Here is a 19,580-nt window from a genome sequence, read left to right on the forward strand (position 1 = left end):
GAAGCAGTTATTTACTGCATTGATTCTGACAGCCAAACAGCAATTCAAAATGATATCTGCTACAGAGGGGAATACATTGTTCTTAGCAACTAGGCTAACTCATACTTGTATTGTGAAAAGGAGCAATAAAGCACAGCCACTGTATAACACTTCAAAGGAGGAAGCAGTGCCGGAGTATGTAATAACAAAATATGACTTGCCCCTATTTACTTATGAATGCAAACTTTACAAGAAAAGACTGATGCGCTTTGCTAAAAATTTTAAGCTGATCCCTTAAGTGCATATCTTAAAAAACTACAGTGGATATAATAAGTCTACACACCCGTTAAAATTTCAGGTTTCTGTAATGTAAAAAATGAGACAAAATCAATTTATTTCAGAACTTTCCACCTTTTAATGTAACCTATAAACTGTACAACTCAGTTGAACAACAAACTGAAATCTTTTGGATGGAGGGAAGTAAAAATAAAAAATATGGTTGCATAAGTGTGCACACCCTTAAACTAATACTTTGTTGAAGCAGCTGTTGATTTTATTACAGCACTCAGTCTTTTGGGGTATCAGCATGGCACATCTTGACTTGGCAATATTTGCCCACTCTTCCTTGCAAAAACACTCCAAATCTGTCAGATTGCGAGGGCATCTCCTGTGCACAGCCCTCCAGATCACCCAACAGATTTATGATTGGATTCAGGTCTGGGCTCTGGCTGGGACATTCCAAAACTTTAATCTTCTACTGGTGAAGCCATTCTTTTGTTGATATGGATGTATGCTTTGGGTCGTTGTCATGCTGAAAGATGAAGTTCCTCTTCATGTTCAGATTTCTAGCAGAAACCGGAAGGTTTTGTGCCAATATTGAATGGTGTTTGGAACTGTTCATAATTCCCTCTACCTTGACTAAGGCCACAGTTCCAGCTGAAGAAAAACAGCCCCAAAGCATGATGCTGCCACCACCATGCTTCACTGTGGGTATGGTGTTCTTTTGGTGATGTGCAGTGTTTATGCACCAAACATATCATTTGGAATTATGGCTAAAAAGTCCAACCTTGGTTTCATCAGACCATAACACATTTTCCCACATGCTTTTGGGAGACTTCAGATGTGTTTTTGCAAAATTTAGCCGGGCTTGGATGTTTTTCTTCATAAGAAAATGCTTCTATCTTGCCACTCTACCCCATAGCCCAGACATATGAAGAATACGGGAGATTGTTGTCACATATACCACATAGCCAGCTCCTTTAATGTTGCTGTAGGCCTCTTGGCAGCCTCCCAGACCAGTTTTCTTTTCGTATTTTCAACAATTTTGGAGGGATGTCCAGTTCTTGGTAATGTCACTGTTGCTCCATATTTTCTCCACTTGATGATGACTGTCTTCACTGTGTTCCATGGTATATCTAATGCCTTGGAAATTCTTTTGTACCCTTCTCCTGACTGGTACTTTTTAACAATGAGATACCTCTGCTGCTTTGGAAGCTCTTGCTGTAGGATGCGACTAAAAAAATGTCAGGAAAGGCCTACTAGAACAGCTGAACTTTATTTGGGGTTAATCGGAGGCACTTTAAAATTATGGCAGGTGTGTACTGACTTCTATTTAACATGATTTTGAATGTGATTGTTTAATTCTGAACACAGCTACATCCCCGGTTATAAAAGGGTGTGCACACTTATGCAACCACATTATTTTTGTTTTTTATGTTTACAGTTTGTTTTTCAATTGAGTTGTACAGTTTTATAGGTCACATTTAAAGGTAGAAAAGGTTCTGAAATGATACATCTTTGTCTCATTTTTTACATTCCAGAAACGGGTGTGTAGACTTCTTATATCCACTGTATGATCTTTACAAGAAAAAAACACATACCTACAGTGCCTTGAAAAAGCATACTTTTCATAGTGTGGTGTGTATTTGTATTCAGCCCCATTTACTCTGATACCCCTAACTAAAATTTAGTGGAACCAATTGCCTTTCAGAAGTCACCTAATTAGTAAATAGAGTCCACCTATGTGTAGTTTAATCTCAGTATAAATACAGCTGTTCTATGAAGCTCTCAGAGGTTTGTTAGAGTACATTCGTGAACAAACCGCATCACGAAGGCCAAGGAACACACCAGACAGGTCAGGGATAAAGTTGTGGAGAAGTTTAAAGCACGTCTGGGTAATAAATATCCCAAGCTTTGAACATCTCATGGAGCAGTGTTCAATTCATCATCCAAAAATGGAAAGAGTTTGGCACAGCTGTAAACTTACCAGGACACCTAATCTGACAGGTCAGGCAAGGAGAGCATTAATCGAAGAAGCGGCCAAGAGGCCCATGGTTACTCTGGAGGAGCTGCAGAGATCCACAGCTCAGGTGGGAGAATCAGTCCACAGGACAGCTATTAGTCATGTACCCCACAAATCTGTCCTTTATGGAAGAGTGGCAAGAAGAAAGCCATTGTTGAAAGAAAGCCATAAGATGTCCCATTTTCTGTTTGCGAGAAGCTATGTGGGGGACACAGCAAACATGTGGAAGAAGGTGCTCTGGTCAGATGAGACCAAAATTTTAACTTTTTGGCCTAAAAGCAAAACGCTACGTGTGGCGGAAAACTAACACTGCACATCACCCTGAACACACCTTCTCCACTGTGAAACATGGTGGTGCCAGCATCATGTTGTGGGGATGCTTTTCTTCAGCAGGGACAGGGAAGCTGGTCAGAGTTGATGGAAAGATGGATGGAGCCAAATACAGGGCAATCTTAGAAGAAAACCTTTTAGAGTCTGCCGAAGACTTGAGACTGGAGCGGAGGTTCACCTTCCAGCAGGACAACGACCCTAAACATACAGCCAGAGCTACAATGGAATGGTTTAGATCAAAGCACATTCATGTGTTAAAATGGCTCAGTCAAAGTCCAGACCTAAATCCAATTGAGAATCTGTGGCAAGACATGAAAATTGCTGTTCACAGATGCTCTCCATCCAATCTGACAGAGCTTGACCTATTTTGCAAAGAAGAATGGGCAAAAATTTCACTCTCCAAATGTGCAAAGCTGGTAGAGACATACCAAAGACTTGCAGCTGTAATTGCAGGGAAAGGTGGTTCTACAAAGTATTGACTCAGAGGGGCTGAATACAAATACATGCCACACTTTTCACATATTTATTTGTAAAATATGTTAAACAATTTATCATTTTCCTTCCACGTCACAATTATGTGCCACTTTGTGCTGGGCTATCACATAAAATCCCAATAAAATACGTTTACGTTTTTGGTTGTCACATGACAAAATGTGGATAATTTCAAGGGGTATGAATACTTTGTCAAGGCACTGTAGGTGGATTCAGCATCAATCCGATGCTGCATCTGTTCCCTGCCAGATCTGCACTGAGAATTGAGTGGCTCTCCCTTCCGCTCTGAGCAGAGAGCCATGATAGTCAGTCACCAGCTCTGCTCTGCCCCTCCAGTGCTCACTGGAGTGCGGGGCTGTGGAAGGAGCAAAATCGGGTGGCTTAGTCTCTCAGTGGCTTGCTGAGAGACTGAGCCAGCTGCTGGTCCAGGGTTCTGGGTGGGGTTCTGGTGAAGATCTTTTTAGAGTCTGGACTATTTCAGTGACATCAGCCAACAGCGGGCTTTAGCCCGCTGATGGCTGAAAATGGGTCACGAGTGCAGAACGAACAAAAAAAAGCTTTGGCTATACTGTTACTTTTAAAAAAACAAAAAAAGAAAACACACATAGTTGTAACAGTGTATATAATATGGTGGAATTGCAAGAACTTATATTATTTCAAAATGTTTACAGGATTCCGGATGAATGCCTCTTCTTGGCCAATGTTTCTTTTAAGAACACTAAATGGAGCAGAGATGGCACCAGCATCTTACTTTAAAAAGGTAACAGATATTTAAAAATATACCAATAAAGCACCCTGATTAACACAGTAGAACTGCATGTAAAATAGAGTCCAGAAGGGCACAATAGTGTAAATGGTGCTCTCTCCGATAGTAAAGAGCATTGAAAGGCTGAGACTACTTATTCATGTACATCTTTGTTACTACACTGTTAGAATTGTTAAATTGCAACTTACATTCTTCTTGCATTTTCATTTCATTTCTTATACAAAAACAAAAGTAAATATTTTATGTAATCTGTGTTTGTGTATATATATATATATATATATATATATATATATATATATATATATATATATATATATATATATATATATATACACACATACATACATACATACATACATGAACCCAAGTTAATGGACATCAATTTATTTTATAAAGAATAAAAAAATATGCCATGTGGTTGTACCTTCAGCATAAGCAATAATAATAGATTTCCAATGGAGAAAATCTCTTTAGTCAGCAGCAATAAATAGTAATTAGCTCAGGACTTTAGTAAGCATTGGAGTTGAGGTTTCTAGGACTAGGGTGAGAAAAACGGAGGATGAAATCTGCAGAAGACAAAATTTTAGAGACAGGGCAAAATGTTTGATTAGTGTGAGGGTCCTGATATTGGAATGAGTGCCAGGGGTTGAAGGCCGCAGTGTTAAACTAATATTTATACAACAGGGCACAAAGAAAACTCTGGAATCTTTTTTTTTTTTTTGTGTGTGTGTGTATAATGTGTATTTTTTTTATTTTTTTTTTAACTTATGATTTCATTGATATCACATAGGAGACCAATAGTCCCCTATGTGATAGTATATGAGTGACAGGTCCTCTTTTTGTAGATGGGATGGGGTGGGGAGGCAGTGTGTGCAAAGAGGGCGCAGGAGAGGAGTAGTGTATACGCTCAGGCTCCCTCACTGGCTGCCGCTACATGTTAATGCAGGTTTTTAAATGTAATTACTGTCTTTCCCCCCCCCTTCACTATAGCTCCAAGAAGGAGCTGTCCTTCTCCTCGCTAAAGGAAACAGAGGGGCAGGATCACTGGCTAATGTCACTGGCCTGGTAAAATCATATGAGTGCCGCCTCCCCCACATCTGCAGTATACACAGCCCCCTGTATCGGTTAAATTTTTCTTATCAGCAAAATACTGATAGGGCTATTTTAATTTCGGTGCATCCCTACTTCCACTAGTTGTTCCCCCTCCTGTAAATACTTTCGTGAGTCTTATATTGAGCCATCTCTGTGCCAAACTGCAGCAGTGCTGGCACTTTCTCCCCTCTCATATGCTTATAGACAGCAGTGGGAGCCATTGGCTCTTGTTACTGTCAATCAAATGCTATGAGGAGGGGGCGGGGCTGAGTCTTGCTGCGTGTGTCAATAGATGCACACAGCGTGATTCGGGAGCAAGCCCACAAGTGCGCCACCATAGGAAATGGCTTCCTATGGAACTTCTTGAGAGCACCATATAACACGTTTGTTGTTCAACCGCTTCCCGACCGTGCTTTAGCAGAAATACTGCTACAGGGCGGCACGTGTGCGCAAAATCACACACACACACACACGATTTTGCATTTACGGGTAGGGGGGCGCACACGCCCTACCCGCACCGCCATTCATGGCCACGGCTTTCAATCACCGGGTCCCAGCTGGTGATTACTCGCCTGCGCCCAGTGATTTCCGAGGATCTCCGACAGGGAGGAGAACTGTTTTGTTTACTAACCGTTCTGTTTGCTGTCAGCTTGGGCACACAGCTTTGGATGGCTGCGCACAGCCATCCAAAGCGTTGTGCTTAAAGTAAAGCACACAGCCCCCTAGTAAAATACTTCCAACACAAAGTTAACCCTTTGATTACCCCGCTTGTTACCCCTTCCTGTCCAGTGTCATCAGTACAGTGTCAGTGCTTTTTATTTTAGCACTGATCACTGTATTGTTGTCACTGGGGATGTCAGTGACACCAAGTCAGTTCCCCTTCAGTGTCCGAATGTCCGCTGCAGTCCCGCTATAAGTCGCTGATCACCACCATTACTAGTAAGAATTAAAAAAAAAAAAAAAATCCCAGTATATATATTGTCATTTGTAAACGCTATAACTTTCACGTAAACCAATTAGTTTCCATGTATTGGGATTTTATTTTTTAAGCAAAGACATGTAGCGGAATACATTTTGGTGAAAAATTTATGACGGAATTTGATTTTTTTTTTTAATTTGTACTGGACATGTTTAACCACTTGCCCTCCAGAGGATTTACCCCCCTTAATGACCAGGCCATTTTTTGCTGTTCGGAACTGTGCTATTTCAACTGGTAATTATGCGGTCGTGCAATGCTGTACCCAAACAAAATGTATGTCCTTTTTTTCACACAAATAGAGCTCTCTTTTGGTGGTATTTGATCACCTCTGCGGTTTTTACTTTTTGCGTTGTAAACAAAAACCAATATTTTTCACAAAAAATATCCAATAAACTCATTCATAAATTTAGGCCAAACTGTATTCTGCTACATGTCTTTGGTAAATAAAATCTCAATACATGTATATTAATTGGGTTGTGTGAAAGTTATGGCGTCTACAAACTATGGTATATATATTGAAATTTACGTAGCTTTTTACTCTGACTGCATATCACATTTCTTGAGGTGCTAAAATGCCGGGGCGGTACAAACTCCCCCCCCCCCCCCCCAATTACCCTTTTTTGGAGAGTAGACACCCAAAGGATTTTACAGAGAGGCACGTTGAGTTTTACACAAAGTTGACACTTGATAATGATATATTGCTCATGCATGCCATGGGTATATGTGGAATAACACCCCAGAACACATTTTGCTACTTCTCCCGAGTATAGGGATACCACATGTGAGAGATTTTTTGCCAGCCTAGTTACATACAGGCCCCCAAAACCCAATGACCACCACCAGGCTTTCAAAGGGCATATTTCCTCATATCACTTCCCCACTACCTTTCACAGTTTTAGAGACCTTAAAACGCCAGGATAATACAAACAACCCCCAAATGACCCCTTTTTGGAAAGTAGACCACCCAAGGAATTTGATAAGAGGCATGGTGAGTATTTTACAGATATAATTTTTGTTGCAGGGTTTTGAAAAATAAAAAAAATAGGAAAAAATACATTTTTGTTTTCTTTTAGTTTTCCAAAAACACGTGGCAACAAATGAGAATTGCAAAATACTCACCATGCCTCTTGGCAAATACAGTGGATGTAAAAAGTCTACATACCCTGTTGAAATGTCAGGTTTATGTGATGTAAAAAAATGAGCCAAAAATTAATCATTTCAGAACTTTTTCCACCTTTAATGTCACCTATAAACTGTACAACTCAATTGAACAACAAAGTGAAATCTTTTAGGTGGAGGGAAGTAAAAATAAAAAACTAAAATAATATGGTTGCGTAAGTGTGCACAACCTTAAACTGATACTTTGTTGAAGCACCTTTTGATTTTATTACAGCACTCTATATTCCAGAATCTATCAGCATGGCACATCTTGATTTGGCAATATTTGCCCACTCTTCCTTGCAGAAACACTCCAAATATGTCAGATTGAGAGGGTATCTCCTGTGCACAGCCCTCTTTAGATCACCCCACAGATTTTCGATCGGATTCAGGACTAGGCTCTGGCTAGGCCATTCAAAAACTTTCATCTGCTTCTGTTGAAGCCATTCCTTTGTTGATTTGGATATATGCTTTGGGTTGTTGTCATGCTGAAAGATGAAGTTCCACTTCATGTTCAGCTTTCTAGCAGAAGCCTGAAGGTTTTGTGCCAATATTGACTGGTATTTGGAACTGTTCATAATTTCCCTCTACCTTGATTAAGGCCCCAGTTCCAGCTGAAGAAAAATAGCCCCAAAGAATGATGCTGCCACCACCATGCTTCACTGTGGGTATGGTGTTCTTTTGGTGATGTGCAGTGTTTTTTTTGTGCCAAACATATCTTTTGGAATTATGGCTAAAACTTTAAACCTTTGTTTCATCAGACCAGAACACATTTTCCCACTTGGAGAAGTCAAATGTGTTTTTGCAAAATTTAGCCAGGCTTGGATGTTTTTCTTCGTAAGAAAAGGCTTCCATCTTGCCACTCTACCCCATAGCCCAGACATATGAAGAATACGGGAGATTCTTGTCACATGTACCACACAGCCAGTACTTGCCAGATATTCCTGCAGCTCCTTTAATGTTTCTGTAGACTTCCTGGCAGCCTCCCAGACCAGTTTTCTTCTTGTCTTTTCAGCAATTTTGGAGGGACATCCAGTTCTTGGTAATGTCATCGTTGTGCCATATTTTTCTCCACTTGATGATTGTCTTCACTGTGTCCCATAGTATATCTAATGCCTTGGAAATTCTTTTGTACCCTTCTACTGACTGATGCCTTTTAACAATTAGATCCCTCTGATGCTTTGGAAACTCTCTGTGGACCATGGCTTTTGCTGTAGGACTAATAAAATGTCAGGAAAGGCCTACTAGAACAGCTAAACTTTATTTAGGGTTAATCAGAGGCACTTTAAATGATGGCAGGTGTGTATTAACTCCTATTTAACATGATTTTAAATGTTATTGCTTCATTCTGAACACAGCTACATCCCCAGTTATAAGAGGGTGTTCACACTCTAAAAATCGGATGGTAGGTGTATTGTAACACTGAGAGAAAGAATAGAAACAAAAAATTCAAAAGAAATGCCTGTCTAGTCCTAGAATTACTGCCCTCGATCTGATGTTCATGGCTATACCTCACATGCATGGTGCAAACGCTGTTTACATACCGCCACGGGGCCAATGCTTGCGCATGCAGGTGAGCAAGGCTGCTTTTTTCTTTTTTAAAATATTTTTTATTGCTATCACAAGGAATGTAAATATCCCCTCTGACTGCAATAGGAATTGACAGGTATTTTTTTTTTTTTTTAGAAATCTTGTGTTTATCAGACTCTAGATATCTCCTCTGCCCTTACATCAACTGATATCACTAAGATCAGTGTGATCAGATGCTTTCCCAATTTACAAATGGCGCTGTTTTTATATCCTGTGAAACTGAAGTGACGAAATGTTTGTAGCTTTCGATTTCTTAGACTATAGAGATGATTGGAGCCATTCTGGTCTCTGATCAGCTCTATGGTCAGCCAGAGGAACTGCCAGCTGCATTCTCAGATTCCCCTGTGGGACAGGAGAACCCAAGAAAACCGTGGAAGGCAGCTGGGGGGGTTGCCACTTTTCTGGCTGCTCGTAAAAACAATTCAGCAGCTAATTGGCTACTAGGATTGCTTTTACATGAAAGCCGACCGCCAGCTGTAAAAAAACAATACCAGGATGATGCCTGTAGCTGCAGGCATCATCCCGGTATAACCACTCAAAGGCCAGTGACGTACCAGTGCATTGCTGAACCATGATGGGCATATACGTACCAGCAGAGAACATGGGTATATGATGAATTGGTTCTGTGGACCAATATGACTGCAATTCACTCTTTTTTTTGTAATGTCCATGTTGAGGGTTAGGCCCAAAAACGTTTTACATTCGGAAACTGTGATAGGTTTCCATGCGAATTGTCTGGCAAGAGCTGAATTTGGGTGGCGGTGATGTATTTTTGTATAAATTGCTTTGGCCCCCAATCAGTACAAATCATCCATGAAGAACAGCAGAAGGGCTAAATGCTATTGCTGGCAGCGAACGGAACTGATCCTGCTAACACTGCGTTTTTGGGGACACTATACTAAGCAGGTAGTAGTATAGTTCTGTTCATGATTAATATCTTGATCCGTACAAACACTATACTAGTAATGGGAGTGATCAGCGACCTATAGTGTGCAGGCAATCTAACTCTAGCTGACCCTGGCTGGGTGGGGTGCTTACTGACCCTGACGTTATCGGATATCGTGCTGAGAGGGTGACAGGGCGATCAAAGGGTTAAATGTGCTAATCGTGTGTGTGTGTGTGTGTGTGTTGTAGTGCTTTTACTCAGTGACATTTTCTCTCTCTGGACCAACCTGGGGGGCAGCAGGGGACGCAGGCGCATTATTATTATTATTATACAGTATTTATAAAGCGCCAATAGTTCACTCAGCGCTGTACATTACAAAGGGGGACAGAACATGTGACAGAACAATACCAATACAATGCAAAACATGAGGGGATCGAGGGCCCTGCTCTTTCGAGCTTACAATCTAGAAGGGATGGGATAGTGGTACAGGAGGAGATAGCTGTGGGGGATGGAGTGGTAGGAAGAGTGGAGGAGGTCAGCAAGTTAGCAGGGGGTGAGGTAGGCTTCCCTGAAGAGATGGGTTTTCAGGGTGCGCCTAAAGGAGAGGAGAGTAGGTGATAATCTGATGGGTTGGGGCAGGGAGTTCCAGAGGATGGGTGACACCCTGGAGAAGTCCTGGAGGCGGGCATGGGAGGAGGAGACCAGGGAACTAGAGAGAAGGAGGTCTTGTGAGGAGCGGAGTGTGCGTGTTGGGCGGTACTTGGATATTAGGTCAGTGATGTAGTTCGGGGCAGTATGGTGGACAGCTTTGTACGTCAGTGTTAGGATTTTAAATTTGATCCGTTGCGCAATCGGAAGCCAGTGGAGGGATTGGCAGAGGGGGGTGGCGGAAATGGAGCGGTTGGAAAGGTGAATGAGTCTGGCAGCCGTATTCAGGATCGACTGAAGCGGGGATAGCCAGCGGCGAGGCAGGCCAGTGAGGAGGGAGTTGCAGTAGTCGAGTCGTGATATGATGAGGGAGTGGATGAGCTGTTTAGTGGTTTCTGGGGTTAGGAACGTGCGGATTTTGGCGATGTTGCGGAGGTGGAGTCTGCACGAGTTTGTTAAAGATTGGACTTGGGGCTGGAAGGATAGGTTGGAGTCCAGAATGACACCCAGTACTCTGGCCTGCAGAGCGGGTTTGATATTGGCGTTGTTGGATGTGATGTAGAAGTCAATGGGGGGTGGGGTTCGGGCTGGGGGGAAGACAAGGAGCTCGGTTTTGGAGAGATTCAGTTTAAGGAAGTGGAGCGACATCCAATCTGATATGTCGCTCAGTAGGTGTGTGATTTGGGCAGAGACCGAAGGGGTGAGGTGGGGGGTTGAGAGATAGATTTGTGTGTCGTCGGCATAGAGGTGGTAGTTGAAGCCGTGAGAGTGTATGAGTTGGCCAAGGGAGGAGGTGTAGATGGAGAAGAGAAGGGGCCCAAGGACAGAGCCTTGAGGGACCCCAACAGAGAGGGGGAGTGAGGGGGAGGTGGTAGCATTATAGGTAACGCTGAAAGAGCGTTGTGACAGGTAGGATGAGAGCCAGGAGAGAGCAGAATCTCTGAGGCCGAGGGAGTGTAGTATTTTGAGGAGGAGGGGGTGGTCAACTGTGTCGAAGGCCGCAGAGAGGTCAAGGAGTAGGAGCACTGAATAGTGGCCATTAGCTTTGGCGGTTAGAAGGTCGTTGGAGAGTTTGAGTAAGGCGGTTTCGGTGGAGTGTAGGGGGCGGAAGCCAGACTGTAGGGGATCGAGGAGGTTGTTGTCGTTGAGGTGAGAGCATAGGCGGGTGTAGACGAGACGCTCGAGGAGTTTAGATGTAAGTGGGAGCAGGGAGATGGGTCTGAGGTTGTTCGGGTCATTGGGGTCCAGGGAGGGCTTTTTAAGTATGGGGGTGATGTGTGCATGCTTCAGTGGGGAGGGGAAAGTGCCGGAGGAGAGGGAGAGATTAAAGATGTGGGTGAGGGAGCGTAGGATGGAGGGGGAGGGAGGTCGTAGGAATTGTGAGGGGATAGGGTCGAGGGGGCAGGTGGTGAGGCGGGCATCAGAGAGGATCTTGGAGACTTCCTCAATGGTAGTAAGGTCAAAGGTGTGGAGTGTTGGGGGAGCTTCAGTATGAGGAATGTAGGGTGGGGTGGGAGTGGAGGTCAGAGCAGTGGTGGGGCCGTGGGAGAGGGGTGATGAGGGGGTAGCTGAGTGAGGGGGAACGGGGTCGGAGGGAGTTTGAGCAGTGACGAAGTCCCTGCGGGTAATGTCGAGGGGGAGGGGGGATGAGGGGGTAGCTGTGTGAGAGGGGACGGGTTGAGAGGGCGTGTGAGTTGCGGCAATGTCCTTGCGAATTGTGTCAATCTTGTTTTTGAAGTGATTGGCAATCTCAAGGGCGGTGAGCGAGGTGCTGGGTGGAGGTGGGGGTGGAGAGAGTAGAGAGTTGAAGGTGGAGAAGAGTCGGCGAGGATTGGAGGAGAGGGCCTTGATGAGGGTCAGGAAGTAGGCTTGTTTGGCTGTGTGGAGGGAGGAGGTGTAGGTGCGGAAGGCAGATTTGTAGCAGGTGAAAGCTTGTTGGGATTTTGTTTTGCGCCATAGTCGCTCCAGGGCACGACTGCGTCGTTTGAGGGTTTTGGTGTGATCAGTCTGCCAGGGCTGGAGCGGTCGGAGTCTGATGTTGCGTGTGGTTAAAGGCGCTAGTGAGTCAAGGGCTGCTGACAGCGCGTTGTTGTAGGCAGTCATAGCCAAGTCGGGGCAGGACAGGGGGAGGATGCGGTCGTGGAGTTGATCAGCTGCAGAGTGGAGGGGGGCAGGGTTAAGGTTGCGGAGGTTACGGCTGGTAGTAGTGTGACATTTGGAGGGGTAGGCGTTGGAGGACGAGGAGATAGAGAAGGTGATCAGGTTGTGGTCAGAGAGAGGGAAGGGGGTGTTAGTGAGGTTGTGGGGAGCGCAGCGGTTGGAGAAGACAAGATCAAGGATATTACCGTCGGAGTGGGTGGTGGATTGTATGCACTGTGCAAGTGCAAAGGAGGAGGTTAAGTGGAGGAGACGGGCTGTGTCCGGGTTGTCAAGGTTGACAGGGATGTTGAAATCCCCAAGAATGATGGTGGGTAGCTCAGAGGAGAGGAAGAAGGGTAGCCAGGAGGAGAAGTCTTCCAGGAAGCGGGGTATGGATCCAGGAGGCCGGTATATCACAGCAATCTTCAGGGGGGTTGGGGAGAATAGTCGGACGCAGTGGGCCTCGAAGGAGGAGAAGGATAGGGAGGGGGGGTTTGGGAGGACTCGGAAGGTGCTCCGCGGTGACAGGAGCAGACCAACTCCACCACCTTTACGACCGTTAGGTCTGGGTGAGTGGGTCCAGGTGAGACCTCCATAGGAGAGTGCAGCAGGGGAGGTAGAGTCAGTGGGCTGGATCCAGGTTTCCGTGATCGCCAGGAGGTTGAGGGAGCGGGAAACAAAGAGGTCGTGGATGGCGGTAAGCTTGTTGCACACCGATCGGGCGTTCAGGAGTGCACATGAAAACGGGGGGGAGATTTTAGGGAGCAGGGGGACAGATACTAGGTTGCGGTAGGACATGGCGGCGGGAGGGTGTTGTGCGGGTGAGGGAGGTGGTGGAGGGCCAGGATTCGGGGAGATGTCTCCCGCGGCTAGGAGGAGGAGAAGGGTGAGAAAGGTGGCATGGGAACGGGATGTGCAGGAGCGTGAGAAACTCCTAGTGGAGGTGTTGGGGTCAGTGGGAGAGTGGAATAATAGGAGGAGGTGGTGGGTGCCATAGAGGGGCGAAGGAAGCAGTGAGGACACAATGTACAAATGTTTAGGAGGAGCAGAGGGATATAGTGAATGGATTTTGGGAATGGAGGAGAGGAAAATGAGAAGGAGTAGAAGAGGCATTGTGGGGGGTGATGAGAGCAGTAGTAGGGAGATGATAGCAATGAGGGGGAGATGTGCAAGTTTTGGGGTGGAGCAGAGGGGTAAAGAAATGAGATTTGGGAACAGAGGATAGTAGTATGAAGAGGAGGAGTGTATTATATAAAAGTACACAGAGTGGGAGTCAGGCATGTAAGAGATGTTTCCCAGGGTGTTTGCTTGCAGTCTGTCCAGCATGCAGTAGAGTTTCTTGCTGTTGTTGTGTCTTTCTCCTGCTTTAGTTCAACTGCTGTGTTTAACTGCTTCGCACTCTTTCGAAACCGCACTCCGTCAGAAGCAGCACCCCCATCAGAGACTGTGCCCCCCATCAGAGATCTCCCCCATGAGCTGATCTGAATTTATAGGGAGATGCTCAAATGAGCATTCAACTCCACCCCAATTAGAAGCTGATAAGGCTCACATGAATGTTGGGGGATGTCTCATAGGAACCAGGCTACAGTCGTAAACTGGGAGCAACTGAAGGTGAGGACTGCTCAACATACACACAAATATAAAATACACCATTTGTTCTGAATATAACAGGAGTGAAAGCGATTTTGAGTTAGGAGCAGAGGCAGGAGAGGTGCATTTACCCAGGGGGAAAACAGCAGGAGTCAATGCGTTTGAGTTAGGAGCAGAGGCAGGAGAGGTGCATTTACCCAGGGGGAAAACAGCAGGAGTCAATGCGTTTGAGTTAGGAGCAGAGGCAGGAGAGGTGCATTTACCCAGGGGGAAAACAGCAGGAGTCAATGCGTTTGAGTTAGGAGCAGAGGCAGGAGAGGTGCATTTACCCAGGGGGAAAACAGCAGGAGTCAATGCGTTTGAGTTAGGAGCAGAGGCAGGAGAGGTGCATTTACCTGTGAAAGTAGAGAAGGCATAATTAGACTGCTGTGTTTAACTGCTTCGCACTCTTTCGAAACCGCACTCCGTCAGAAGCAGCACCCCCATCAGAGACTGTGCCCCCCATCATCAGAGCATTCACACCCCAAAACAGGAAGCGTCACTTTGCCAAGAGTTGCTGCGGGTAAGCAGTTGGCAAGTAATTAAGAAAACATTTTTTTTTTAATTCTCAATATGGTTTTTTTTTTTCTTCAACTTTTTTTTTTTTTTTTTTTAATACTTTTATCAGAATAGTACAATGTTAAAAATCAGCGATTTTTTTTTTTTTTTTTTTTCTTTTTTTTTCCCAACACACTTTGCTTTGCAGGAGAAATAAAAATAATTTCTCCTGCAATGCAAAGCTTGCTGTCATGAACCTAACTCATTCATTAACTGTCATGAATGAGTTACGTTTTTGACAGGTCAAGATAGTGATCTGTGATTGGCTGGAGCTGGTCACATGGTACAGGGTGCTGTGATTGGCCCCATGTATCATGTGACAGCTGTGGGACAATCACAACTCACTAGAAAGAGGTTGATTCATAACAGCTTTGCTTACATTGTGATCACGGGGTCTCGTTCATCGGGATCTTCATTCTGCTGTGTCCGCCGGACACAACAGTCGCGAGGGTGGAGCGACCCCCTGTATTATTACAGCCAGCGCGACGTACGGGTATGCCGCTTTGCCTGTAGCTACTGCCAGGCCGCAGTATATTGCGGGCGGGAAGCGGTTACTAGCAAAAAGTCAACAATATAGTTTTTTTTTTCTTCTCAAAATATTGCTGAAAGAAAGCTCCATTTGTGGGAAAAAAAGGACATAAATTTCATTTGGGTGCATCGTTGCATGACCGTGCAATTGTCAGTTAAAGTAACGCAGCACCGTAACGCAAAAAATGACCTGGTCGGGGGGGGGGGGGGGGAATCCTCAGGAGGGAAAGTGGTTAAAAATAACATATATGCTTTTACATAATACATAAGCAGATACCTCCAGGGGCTGGTACGTGAGGTCCATTATTAGATACTTGAACATCCACAGGTGTTCTGATATTCCCATTTTTCATATTTCAAAGGGTCAAACCCCTTCCTCTGTCTTTCACATTTCTAGACCTCACTTTTCCCCATTTACTGTGATGGCTAGCTTAAAAAGTGGGAGATGGTTGGCTTCTATTGGTTCAGGAAGTCTGGTCAGACTGTTTACATTGAAAACAGATGTGAAACCTAGGGGTACCTGCTCTGTATTGTTGCCAGTATATCAGTTTTTACACTTCTTGTACCTTTTTGGAGAAACTTGTGCTTAGATGTTTGGGGGCTGCCATTATTGACCTTTTTGCTGAAGGCCTGTTGCCTGGCATTCATTGCAACTAGGAAATAACATGGAGAAAGTGAAGTCAAACTGATGTCAGAACTCTTAAAATGTGTACTTATGGCAAATTGTTTACACTTTAAAAATACGTTTCTCCTTGCTCTTTTATTAGACTAGAGATGTGTACTGTGCTGTCAAACCCAACAAAATTGTAGATATCTCAGATAAACCACAGTGATCTAAACATAGAACTTGGTTAAGACTAAAGGCACACTGCTTTTTACTGTGGTTACCATGTATCCGGATTACTACATGGTGACCACAACTGTCAGATATTCAGACTTCATTGAGTAAAGTTCACACTATTAGACTAGATGCGGTATGGGTAGTGTTCCAGACTACATGTGTATAAACCATATTGTTGGTTTTCTAAATAGCCACTTGTGGGTATAACCGTAAACAAAGTGGCACATACAACTGAAATAAGAAATATGCCAAATGAACAGTTATGGCTCCTACTACTTTGCAATGAGAACAGAAACATTTAAGTTATTCCCTGATAATGTCCTTTAAAGTGATGCTAAAGTTTTTTGTTTTTTTTTTAATAACAAACAGGTCATACTTGCCTGCTCTGTGCAGTGGTTTTGCTCCAAGCAGCCTGGAGCCTCCTCTTTTCTGGTCCCTTGCTGGCACACCTGGCCCCTTGCTACTATCACGTGTCCCCATAGCATGCAGCTTGCTATGGGGGCACCCGAAAGTGAGTCCCTGGAGAACTGAGGCTCTCCTGGACATCACTGGATTGGGATGGGGCTCAGGTAAGTGTTAAGGGGGGCTGCAACACATACGTACAATGCATGAAGGTAAAAAAAACCTTGAGCCCTTAGAACCACTTACACTTGCTTCAACCATAGAGGCTCTCAAAATTTAGAGTTAGGAACTGCAGAATATTGGGGTGCTGTAAAGAGGCTCTGCAGCTTATGCATGTATTTGCAAGTGTGTGCTAACTAAACCCCTGCTTTTAACGCATACTGTTAGGACAATTCGGTTTGTTCGCAAGCTGGTCGGTAAGTTGAGCTGGGAATTTTTCTCTTTTAATGTCTGACATGCGTCGTCCTTCCATGTGATCCTTGCTGTGAAGGCAAGGTATAGATTGGGGTGAAGATGGTTAGAACCAGGAGAGTGTATGATGACTTTACAATTTTGCTTTGATACAAATGTTTCTAGGTTATTTTACCCCACCATGGGTATTGATACTGCAATGCATTTACAAGAAATTACACGAGTTTGTATATATTTTTTTGAAAGAAGAGTCTCTGAAGAATAAAATGGTGGTTTTTGCATTTTTTTTTTTTATTTTTTTTAGTCACACAGTAGTTGCACAGCCGTTTATCAAATGCACATTTTCAGGCAAAAAAAATACGGGGGTGCTTTTAATTAATTTATTTTAGTTAAGTTTTTTGTTTTTGTTTTTTTTTTTACACTTTTGGTTTAATTTTGTTTTTTACTTTATTGCTATCACAAGGGTGAAGATGACCCCTCGTGATGACTTTGGGAAGTGACAAGTACTTTGTATTGAGACATCAGGGGTCTATTTTAACCCTGATATCTCCATTACCCTTCAAAACATCTAATCAAACACTTGTCTATTTGATCAGATGCTTCCCTGGCTGTACTGGCCAGGGAAAGACAGTTATAAACCTGAAAGTGACCAAATTCTTGTCGCTTCCAGATTCATCACAGAGGACATCAGGGAATGGATATCCTCCATCTCCTCTTTGGGCATCTGACATAACCTTTTACAGTTTTCCAGTGGAGCTGGAGAGCTTGGGAATGGCGGCAGGTGGGGTGAGATTCCGCAGCGCTGTAAAAGTGATCGGGCGGCTGTACAGCTGTCCAAATAACATCTACATGAAGCGCTTTGCTAGCTGTAATAAATACCAGGATCGTCCTGGTATAAGCACTTGCCATCCAGCACATTTATATGCATCCACTGGTTAGAGAGTCACCAGTTCAAAAAAAATTAAGGTAAAAAAGAAGTATTTATATGCTAGCTTGCGGTGGTTTTTCCTTGATTTTTTTTTTTTTTTTTTTGTGCTTCTGAACTTGACATTTTCAGAAAAGTCAGTTAAACAGCTTTCTCCTTCCTTACATGTTATAGCTCAGAGTCTGCTGGGGTTGCTGTTATCTCACCAAGGTGATGGTATCCAGCAGCAGTCTCAGAGCTTTTGGATATCTACAAGGGACACTTTTACAGGTAAAACCCATGCCTAAAAAATATGAACTGCACATACAGTACAGACATATCCTGGCTTACAAATTTAGTTCGTTCTGCAGGATTTTTTTGCATAGCAAATAAATTTGTAAACCGAAACCTCCGTTTCCCATAGGAATGCATTGAAAACCAATTAATCCGTTCCTGAGGTCAGAAAAAAGTAAAAGCTACTAAAATACCAAATGTTTTATTTTATTAAGTCATGCGATATTTTAGTAGTGACAACCATGTGTTCACCTGTCAGCAGGATTCCCCACTGATAGCTAAATGTAAAAGAATTGCCGGCATTAAAAAAATAAGCGGCATGGGGTCCCCCCTCCCATCCATACGAAGCCCTTCGGGTGTCTGGTATGGATTTTGAAGGGAACTCCCACACCAAAATTTAAAAAAAAAATGGCGTTGGGGTCCCCCCAAAATCTATACCAGACCCTTATCCGAGCATGCAGCCCAGCAGGTCAGGAAAGGGGGGGGAACAAGCGAGCGCCCCCCCCCCATCTTGAACCATGCCAGGCCACATGTTCTCAACATGGGGGGCTGCTTTGGGGCGGGGGTGGGGGGCCCCAGATCTTGCCCCCCCCCATATGAATGAGTATGGGGTACATGGTCCCGATACTCAGTCACAAAAAGTGAAGTGTGTAAAAAGGCAGGGCATGGTCTTTGACAAGTCCTTTATTAAAAGAAAAAACTAAATGTCCCTTGCAGTAGATCCAGTGTCAATCAAGTGACCCCACCACATGTGACATCAATGATGTCACATGGGGCAGGGTCACTCGGGTGATGTCCCTGGGTGGCCCCGCCTCCTACCTAAGAACTGTGAAACCACCGGAGCAGGCAGACAGCTGGAAGCCATCATCGGAAGCAGAGCTTTTTTTAATTCTTTTTTTCAGGGTGGTGGGCATCGTGATTGACATTGGATCTACTGCGGGGGACATTCTTTTAGTTCTTTTAATAAAGGACTTGTCGAAGACCATGTCCTGTCTTTTTACACACTATACTTTTTTTTTTTTTGTGAATGAGTATCAGGACCATGTACCCCATACTCATTCACATGGGGGGGAGGGGGGGTGCAGGATCTGGGGGCCCCCTTGTTAAAGGAGGCTTCCAGATTCCGATAAGCCCCCTGCCCGCAGACCCCCACAACCACTGGCCAGGGTTGTGGGGAAGAGGCCCTTGACCCCATCAACATGGGGACAAGGTGCATTGGGGGGGAGCCCCCCGCCCCAAAGCACCCCCCCATGTTGAGGGCATGTGGCCTGGTATGGTTTGGGAGAGGGGGTGGGCGGTCACTCATTCCCCCCCCCCCTTTCTGACCTGCCGGGCTGTGTGCTCTGATAAGGTCTGGTATGGATTTTGTGGGGGGGGGGGGAGGGAGGGGAATCCCCCATGCCTTTTTTTTTTTTTTTTTAACATTTTGGCGTGGGAGTTCTTCTCAAAATCCATACTCGACCTGAAGGGCTTGGTATGGATGGGAGGGGGGGGGACCCCACACTGTTTTTTAATTTATTATGGTGCCAATTTTTAAATGTAATTACCGCTTTTTTTTTTATTTTTCGTCACTATAGCTCAGAGATTCAGCTGTCACTTTCCCCCAGCTAAAAGAAATTTTCTTTTTAGTTTATTTCCCCAAATTAAAAGAA

General features: G+C 44.3%; 1 protein-coding gene across 4 annotated transcripts in view; it reads left to right on the forward strand.

Annotated features, from left to right (window-relative positions):
- The window catches only part of SCML2 (Scm polycomb group protein like 2), a 130,913-nt gene that overhangs the window by 33,011 nt on the left and 78,322 nt on the right, over positions 1 to 19,580 (forward strand). For all 4 annotated transcript variants that reach the window (XM_089676554.1, XM_089676555.1, XM_089676557.1 and 1 more), the window contains one exon: positions 3,775 to 3,863. In XM_089676554.1, coding sequence (XP_089532680.1) covers positions 3,775 to 3,863 — 89 coding nt within the window. The remainder of the gene's footprint in view (positions 1 to 3,774; positions 3,864 to 19,580) is intronic.

Source organism: Staurois parvus, unplaced genomic scaffold (assembly GCF_062004578.1).
Source record: "Staurois parvus isolate SC_StPar_1 unplaced genomic scaffold, SC_StPar_1.0 ptg000172l, whole genome shotgun sequence".
NCBI classification, from domain to species: domain Eukaryota; kingdom Metazoa; phylum Chordata; class Amphibia; order Anura; family Ranidae; genus Staurois; species Staurois parvus.